Here is a 9,689-nt window from a genome sequence, read left to right on the forward strand (position 1 = left end):
AAAAAAAAAAAAAAAGGAAGAAGAAGAAAAAGAGACTTAATTTGTTTTTGGAAACATAAGCAATTAGGCAAGAGAAAGAAATAAAAGGAATAAGGATAGGAAAGGAAGAAGTTAAATCATTTGGAGGTGACATGATAGTCTACATAGAAGACCCCCAAAACTCCAAAAGACTTCTAGATTTAATAACCAAATTTAGTAGTATAGCTCGATACAAGATTAATACTCAAAAATCAATAGTATTCCTATACACAAGCAGCAAACTTAATGAGAAAGAAATTAGCATAGCAACAGCATCCCTCAAAATGAACTACTTAGGAATCAATTTAACAAAAGAAGTAAGACCTTTACACTGAAAACTACAGTACTATGAAAAGAAGATTGAAGAGGATATCAGAAATGGAAAGATATCCCTTGTTCTTGAGGAGGGGGAACCAATACAGTGAAAATGGTCATATTTTCAAAACTGTGATATACAGATTTAATGTTATCCTGATCAAAATATGAACAGTGTATCTCACAGAATTAGAGAAAACAATCCTAAAATTCCTTTGGAACCAGAAGGGACCTAGCATATCAAAGGTAATCCTGGGTAACAACAGCAAGGCTGGGGGAAATCACAATCCCTGACTTGAAATTATATTACAAAGATATGGTAGTAAAAACAGCATGGTAATGGCAAGAAAACTGACCCAAGGATCAATGGAACAGATTAAAAGATGCAGAAACAACTCCAAAGACACTCAGCTATCTTATCTTTGACAAAGGATTCAAACATCTTCACTGTGCCACCATGTTGGGGTCATTATGTATATCTAAAATGTACCAATAAAGGTCTGGGCATATAGCTCAGTGGCACAGCACCTGCCTGGCAAGCACAAGGTCCCGAGTTTGATTCTTGATCCCCTCCCTGAAAAAAAAAAAAGTAACCAATAAGAAAAAAAGACTAAAGAAAAAAAAAAAAAAAAAAAAAAAAAAAAAAAGCAACAGAGGAGGCCAGGATGAGCCATGTGATAATGGAGTACAGTTGGGGAAATCAATAGAAACTCTTGTTTACATAGATGCAGATGACCATATCTAACATATTTATACATTTGCAAGGGTACAGAGGTAAGTTTATGCATATATTTTTCTGTCTTTCCAGCTGAGAGGACCTAAAAGAAATGAAACCCCAGAAGCAACAGGCATAGTGCTCAGATCTGGGTTTCTAAGACAAAGGAACCTGGGGTTCTAGAAGAAATGGCTGATTTTAGAATATAGCAGGAAACATGAATCTGGGGCATTTTGTAACATCAGAAAGATAAAGGTACTCAACACACAAAGAAAAACAACCACATACACAGACATGATTAAAAGCACAGGATTCAATTTAAAGACTTCCAGTGTCCCAAACAGAAACAACCTGTACAACAAAATAAGGCAGTTATAATTAGATTATAACTCAAAGTATAAAGTCAGCTGGGTGCGATGGTACACAGCTGTAATTCCAGCTCCTTCAGAGGCTGAAATAGGAGGATTCCAAGTTTGAGGCCAGCCTGGGTAACTTAGCAAGGCTCTGTCTTAGAGTACAATTTTATTTTTTATTTTTTTATTTTTTTGGCGGAACCAGGGATTGAACTCAGACCCTTGCACTTGCCAGGGAAGCACTTCTTCCACTGAGCCATCTCCCTGGCCCCTCAAAATAAAATTTTAAAAAGGCCTGGGACCAGCAGAGGTAGGTATTGGGGGCTAGCTTCAACACATAGATTGTGGGGAACAGAGTGATAAATTATATCTCAACAAAGCTATCTGAAAAGTCAATATAATGGTAAAAAAGGGAGTGTAAGTGTGTGAAGGTTTGGTTCTATATGAGAAGAAACCAATTCCAAATATAAATTCCATATGTTATGTCATGGAATAATTTCACTCTTTAAAATGTGAACCTTGAAACAATTTTTAAAAAAAATGACTTTAAATGGCAATCTTTGAACAACTGTTGAGATCTGAATACATATTGAACATTAGCTGGTATCGTGGAAATGTTAATTTTTTTAAATATTAGAAAGTGCTATTATGGCTGGGTATAGTGGTATCAAGCCTGCAATGTCAACACTCTGGGAAGCTGAGGCAGGACTGTTGCAAGTTTGAGCCCAGCTTGGATGACTTGGCAAAACCCCATCTCAAAATAAAAACTAACAAAAGGGCTGGGTAATGCAATTGAGTGCAAAGGCCCTGTCATCAATCCCTGGTACAATAAAAACCAACCAACCAACCAAAATGAAATTGAGGCAGGGGATTAGGTTGTGGCAAAGCAGCTGGACAAGTGGGCATGGCCTGTCAATCAGAGAGATGCTGGACAAGCACAGAAGCCCTGCACCTGGTACCAAACAGAAAGCACTATCTTCAGTTCTTCTGGAACAAGATCAGGTAGGTTTCTGAGAGTCTGGCCTTGATCTGACATCAGAATGTCTTCTTTCTAGCAGAGGCCCGCTTTGTGTGCTGAGCATGTTTTCTTTCCTGCTTTACCGGCCTGCACACTGCAGAGCACTTCTTTTCAGAACACTTCTTTGCCTTCTTTTCTTAGCTTGGTGAATACAAACTGTCTCCCTCTGATTCTTGTCCAAGTCTTTGTTTAGAAAAAGAGGTTAGAAAAGGTCCCGGGAAGAATATAGCACCTCAGAACCCCCTCACAGTACTGTGATTATGAAGGAGACTGCTCTTATTCTTGGGAGGTACACACATGAGTATTTCAGAGGTGAAGTGTTACGAGAGAAATAAAATAAACATGGTAAAAAATAAACACACTGAATCCAGGTGGGTACATGGTCAATTATGCTATTGTTTGAACTTCTCTGTATATTTCAAAAGATTTCATAATTCAAAGAGGATTAGAATTAGCAGCAAACTCTGAGGGAACAGAATGATTTCAAGTTAGGATGACACTCATATCAAGGATTTCCATTATATTCTTTGCTTTTCTTGCTAATTGGAAAGGAAAATGTATTCTAAAGCCAGCATCTAGTCATAGCTCTGTAAGTGAAAAATGGTTAGTGCTTGCCTTTGCAACACAAACTCCAGAATAAATATAACACTACTTTTATAAAGTTTGGTATGGAGGAGGCCAAGAAGCCTGCTTATAGCTCATTTCAAATCACACATGACCAAGACCACTTTTAATAAGAGTAAACTGGTGGCCAGGGGTCAGTGTGGCCTAGAGATATGTTCTGTTTCAGTTTGCATGATCTTTTAAAGTTAGTTCTTAACATTTAACAACCAGGAGACTTTATGTAAAATACAAACTTTCCAAGCAACCCACAGCTTGGGTGTACTATACTCAGGTGTGGCCACATTGGCTGGAGTGGAGTGTGGCTGCCTAAGGGGTAAGTGCTTAATTTATTTCTGTACCTGACTCCTAAAGCCATTTGGCTTGTGACAAACAAGTGCTTACTTAGCATGTGTCAATGGATAAGCCCCTGGGTTAATGAGAGAGACAGGGAGAGAAGACGACAGGGGCGGGGCGTGAGATTCCCCTTCATTCTCCTTGCCTTGCTCTCCTCTTACATGAGGTGGTGAATAAGGGTGCGTGAAGAACGTAAGAGGTGGTAAATTTGAAAGGAGAGGGCCTGGACATTTGAAAGGAGGGTTTCTGGAAATTTTTAAGAGTCCATAAAATCTTTTTTTTTTTTTCATTTGTGTATTTGGTACAGGGTCTCATTACACAGATCTGACTCGTGATGATCCTCCTGTTTTCAGCCTCGCCAGTGCTGGGATTATAGGCGTGCACCACCATGCCCAGACTCTGTTGAGGTTCAGCATGTCCCGGGAGGCGGGGGGCTGGTGCGGTTAAAATCTTGTCTAACAGTAGTTAAAATACAAATTGGCACAATGAGAGCCAGTAGACTGACAGAGCACAGCAAAGCAACCAGAAAGACACAAGGGCACTTGATTTATGGCAAGTGGGGCTGATGAGCTCTGGGGAAAAGGTGGTCTCTCCTACATGGAACACACACACACAACACACACACTAACACATGCACACAACTATGAATTAGCACCTATGTAGTAATTAAAAAATACTACCAAACAACTCAAAGCATAAAGAGGACTCACAATGAAGATGTCAAAATAATTAGACCTAAGCAACAAGGTTAGTATAACCTATGACATGAAGTTCAGTTTCAGCCTTGAGAGCTAGAAAAGGAACAACCTAAAGAATGAAGAAAAAAATAAAAACACAGGTGAAAGAAAAGATAACCAGACTAATAAAGTAACAGGCCATTAGCAAGGCTGATCTTACAAGAGATGAAAAATTAACAAATCTCAAATATCATCAATATTAGGAACAGAGAGAGCGACATAACAACAACAGGAGCAGACCGGATTCCCCTAAAACAATTATCTACCCTGCTGTAGTTAGTGTCTTTCTTTCCCTTGAGGAACAGCTGAGCGCTGCTTCTCCCAACAGAGGACATGAGGTGTAGTTTTCTTTAGCCAAGCTGTGGGACCAACATTGCTATAATGTCCCCTGTACTGGGCATACGGCTTCACATGCTATTGTCTTCAGGTATGTGGAGACCTCCTCAGGCTTGAATGACCGTTTATCTTAGAGACTTTACTTTCCTCTCTGACTGACATTCCTCCTTATCACCAGCTTCCGGTCTTCTTTTTCCTCTCCTCTGCCTGCCCTTTTAATTGAGGTGTGACATGCACACAGTAGAGCACACTGATCTTAAGTAAACAGCTTGATGAATGTTTACATAGATCAAGCTATTAAACATTTCCAGCCCTGGGGAAGCTTCTTCCTCTCTGCTCAAGGAAACAGTGGTGTTCTTCTGCCTAAAATACTTTCTTCCAAGTAAACATAGGGGTTCATTTCTTAACTCTTTCAAGCTTTTGCTTAAATGGCAACTTCTCAGGAAGGCCTGGCCACCATATTTAAAATTATAATAACTCTCATGTCCTCTATTTTTTCCTCCTGATTTTACTTTTCTCCCCCTCACACCTTCTATGGACTATAAGATACACGTTATACCTGCATATACATACATATATACATATGCATATACATATATTTGCTTTTTCCCACTTGAATAGCAATTCCTTGAGGACGGAACTGAGACTGTTTTGATACTTTAGTGTTCTGAACACCTATATGGCTACCATATAATGAATACTCAGTAATTACTTCAATTGCATGGGTTATGTATTGTGTGGTCAGATCATGGTGTATAGCTGCCTAAAATATCAAATTAAGGTGATTCCCTGAAAGTTATAACCTAATACACTCCTTCTCACCTTCTGTTGAAGTCCCTTAAATTTCTTCATTGTAACTCAAGATCTAACAGAGAGAAATGAACACCAGGAATAAGTCAGAGGGCGTGCAGTTGGTGGTAGCACCTTAGGGAGGAGCAAAGGCTCTCTCCCTCAGCAGGAGGGGTGGGAAGGCCACTGTTTGTGTGCCTGATGCACTTACTCTCCTGCTGGTGACCTGCTGGGGAACAGCTGATGTGTCCATCAGTGCTGAGCAGCTTAGCTGCTGAGGCACTTAGCTGTTGCTGATTTATACAAGTGCACTGAGTTAGGGGACACAGTACAGAGGGAGTGGTTGGGTATTTTTATGGTGCATTAGTAAAGCAACAAACATCAGTCCTATATTGCCTGGCTGCAGCCCGTCAAGGAAATAGAACTATCCACACTGAAATTCATGAATAAAATTTTAGGACCTGCTTGACAAAGACTGGTATCCTGGCAACAGAATGCCTGATGAAACTGACCTATGGAACACATTTCTCTCTCAGGGATCCTTCCCACAAGAAAATCTACTGGCATGACCTAATTTTCAGCATAACTGTCACTGAAGTTCCAATGTGCCAAGGGCCATGGAACAACAGCAAAAATATTAATACCAGGTGCAGTGGTACACATGCCTATAATCCCAGATACTTGGGAGGCTGAGGCAGGAGGATTACAAATTCAAACCCAGCATGGGCAATTTAGTGAGATCCTGTCTCAAAATAAAAAAAGGATGGTGGCTGGGCAGATAGCTCTGTGGTCTAAGCACCTTCCTGGCATACACAAGGACCCAAATTCAATTCCCAATATTGCACCATGCCAGCTGAAAACTGGGCATGGTGGTGTACACCTATAATTCTAGCACTGAGGAAGCTGAGACACAAGGATCACTATAAGCCCAAGCTGCATAGACGGGCCCAATACCAACTAATTAACTAACTAACTAAATTTGAAAAAAGGGCTAGGGATGTAGCTCAGTGGTAGAGCAATTGCTTGGCAAACCCAAGGTCCTGAGTTTAATCCTTAGCATTAAAAACAAAACAAAACAAAACAATGAAGGGAAAAGATCAATTGTGCCCAACATGAATTATAAGAATTATCCATGTTATCTCTGAAAAAATCAGGAAAGGCTATACATAGATTTTTCAAGTGTTTGACAAGGAACAAAGTATAGAGATCGTGCAGAATCGGTTGCTATGGAGAGGCCTCATCTGAGAATACTACACAGTATGTTACTGCAGGATAGAATGTGACTAACTTGTTGGGGTGGCTGATTCTGACCTGGGCTGGAGCTGACCACAATATCTGGCAAGAAAGAGCTGACTGTCAATAAGAAGACACAAAGAGAAGTAGGGACTGAAAGAGGCAGAAGTGTAACTGTCCAGCCAAAGGGCTGTAGGATCACCGAGTCCCACAGGTCTGCCTCAGATGGCAGCACTGGTTAGGTTTCCCTGAGATTCCTCTTCCTTACTGCCACACACATTCTTATTACAAACAAAGCATCACTGAGGATAATATGTGCAGGCTGTTCCTTGATGCCACAGGGCCTAGTGACAGCAGGAAAGGAGCTACACCAAAGGGGAGAGAGAAGAGTGAGCTGGAGATCCCGCAGCTGTTTTTTTTTTTTTTTAATTGACAACTCTTTATTTCTGAAAACTTTCCAATCTAGCTCTAAACATGGTGTTCTCATGGCTCTTTGCTTTCCTAGAATAACTCATAACCTTATGGATTTGAAGGGAAATTAAAGCTCACTTAGCACACTGAAAGAGATATGAGAAAATAGAGAACCATAAAGAGATTTGCTTTTTATTCCACTTCCTTCAGAGATTCCTGTCCCCATCATTTAACTGTGGATGTTCTTGAATAAACCTTTCTTATTTTCCCTCTAGACTCATAATTTCTGCTTGCAACTGTATAGTGATCCACTTTTAAATTTTAATCTTCAGTGCTGAATTCTTTCCCACTCTATAGTATTAGAATTCTGATTATTTATGGAATGCATTCTTATAAGTTATGCACAAGTCAGCACAGTTAAACTTGTGTTCAAATTTTTTTCACTTTTTTTAAACAAAGGTTCCTTGTCTTAAAGTTTGTTCTTAATTTCAAAAATATTTAAACCTTACAGAAGGGCACAGAAGTAATACAATAAATATCCACAGCCTTTTCCTCAAGACTTCGTATTTTGCCATATTTGCTTCACTTTATACATTTGAAGTCTCCTTCCCATCCAACCTGCCTGTCCTGGAGGGTAGATTCTTCTGAAGTTAGCAAACCCTGTGGCCAAGGCTGATGAGTGTACACAACCCATTTGGAGGTGCAGGGGCTCTGGCGAGGGAGAGCAGAGGAAGCCATGCTGGGGCAACTACACCTGGTTCCTTCAGGGAAACTTTGGGGAATTATCTTGGCTGTGGAATGGTGGTCCTGGATATTTATACCTCACACCCATGACTCACTCATGCCTAAGCACTGTCAACCTTCTGTGCGTGACAGTGGGGTCTGGCTGAAAGTATTTTTTTACTTTTTGAAACAGGATCTTGCTAGGCTTTGTGTTGCCCAGAGACTTGCGGTTCTCCTGCCTCAGCCTCTCAGATTGTTGGAATTACAGGTATGCACCACCATGCCTGGCTGATCTTTTTGTTAAAAGATCATGTTTTAATAAAAATACTGGCTGTTGGAAATTAGGCGGGTATGTAAAAATAGTGCTAGAATATAAAGGACTAGAGTAAAACACAGAACATCTTTAACAATATGTTTTGTCCATATGATGTTCCCATTTACTACGGCAATTAGGTACTGCTAATTTTTGTGACATCATTAATATGATACAATATTATTGTCATTAGTGATGATGACTGAAAGCAATGTAAGTATAAACCAGTCAAAATGAAAAAGGAATCTAGCTCCATAATCTGGGCAATTTTTTTTTTTTTTTTTTGGTGGAACCAAGGATTGAACTCGCTTGCCAGGGAAGCGCTTATTCCACTGAGCCATCTCCCCGGGCAATCTGGGCAATCTGAACCATTCTGTACAGCCAGGTACAGTCTGCCATCTCTGTTCCTTACAACAAAAAGGACCTCTGGTGCAGCAAAGCACAAAACAATGTTTCCTATTCATTTTTATAGCAACCACAAGGGTTTACAATAATCTCTAAATACTGCTCCTTACAGATCCTAGTATCAGACAGACTTCTTTCTTTAAGGACTAACAGAAAAAATTACCTGATAAATAAAAAGATCTAGGAGGATCTTTCTAAAGAATCAGAATAGCGTTGCGAGTCTCTGTGTTGCCCATGTCTCACTTATAAAGCAGACATGGTTATACAGAAGAAAAATTTAAATCGAGGCTCAAGAAGATACTCACATTTCATATTGCAAATAAAACGACCCTACAGAATTAGAGGACCTTAAGGATACAGTGGACAACAGAGTAGATTCAGACTGCACATCACACCACGAGTGAATATAAGTATAATATATTGCCGAAAAGAACTTCCGGAAGTCATATGCATTTTAAATTTAAAAGATCAGCAATGTTTTCACATAAAATTCTGTATCATTTTTCTATCTGATTCCATTTCCAAGAAAACAAATCTTATGTAAATAAATATGAAGGGCCAGGGAGATGGCTCAGTGGAGTAAGTGCTTCCCTGGCAAGCTCAAGGGCTTGAGTTCAATCCCCGGTTCCGCACAAAAAAGAAAAGAAAACATATTATACATTAGCAAAACTAAGCAGCAAATATTATTAGGAATAAAGACCATGTAGAATCCATATTTTTCCCATATTTGTTTTAAAAAATGTTTTCATTAACCTATTAGAAACTTTGAATCCTTCTGCTAAGAAACTGTGTATCTGCATGAAATGAGATTGGTGAGCAGGGTCAGGAGTGAATGGGTTCTAGAAAGACCTGAAGACTCTTGTGGTTAGTCTCGGCCCACTGCTGGCCCATGAGTGCCACATTAAGAATCTGCCGTGGGAAGAGAAGCACAGAGTACTCACGTTGTACAGGGGGATAGTCTTCATCACCTTGTATTGTTTAGTAGGATCCATTTTATACAGGTGACGGTCAGTGACAAAAATTGCTCGGTCTTCCACCTTACTAAATCGATTCACCTGTAAGAAAGCAAACCAATAAAATATAGCATCTCATCAAGAACGAAATCAAGTTATCATGTGGAAACATCTGGAGGGTGGAGGTGGCTGATTCTGGAGACAAATTCCTTAATACACAGATAAATGTAAATCATTTATCTGATAAGGGTCTTGTATCTAGGATATACAAAGAACTAACAGAATTTAATAATTAGAAGACAATCCATACACACAAAGCAATGATATAAAGTACTTGGTTATAAGAAGAAGCTGAGGGGCTGGAGAGATGGCTCAGTGGTCTAAAGCACCTACTTGGAACTAGCTTGGCAAAG

The 9,689-nt window shown here is 39.7% G+C and overlaps 1 protein-coding gene across 1 annotated transcript in view; it reads right to left on the minus strand.

Annotated features, from left to right (window-relative positions):
* Window positions 1-9,689, minus strand: part of Myo1d (myosin ID) — a 269,339-nt gene that overhangs the window by 122,705 nt on the left and 136,945 nt on the right. The window contains exon 17 of the mRNA XM_023719899.1: window positions 9,265-9,378. Within this exon, the coding sequence (XP_023575667.1) occupies window positions 9,265-9,378 (114 nt within the window). The remainder of the gene's footprint in view (window positions 1-9,264; window positions 9,379-9,689) is intronic.

Source organism: Octodon degus, unplaced genomic scaffold, assembly GCF_000260255.1.
Source record: "Octodon degus isolate 3935 unplaced genomic scaffold, OctDeg1.0 scaffold00072, whole genome shotgun sequence".
NCBI classification, from domain to species: domain Eukaryota; kingdom Metazoa; phylum Chordata; class Mammalia; order Rodentia; family Octodontidae; genus Octodon; species Octodon degus.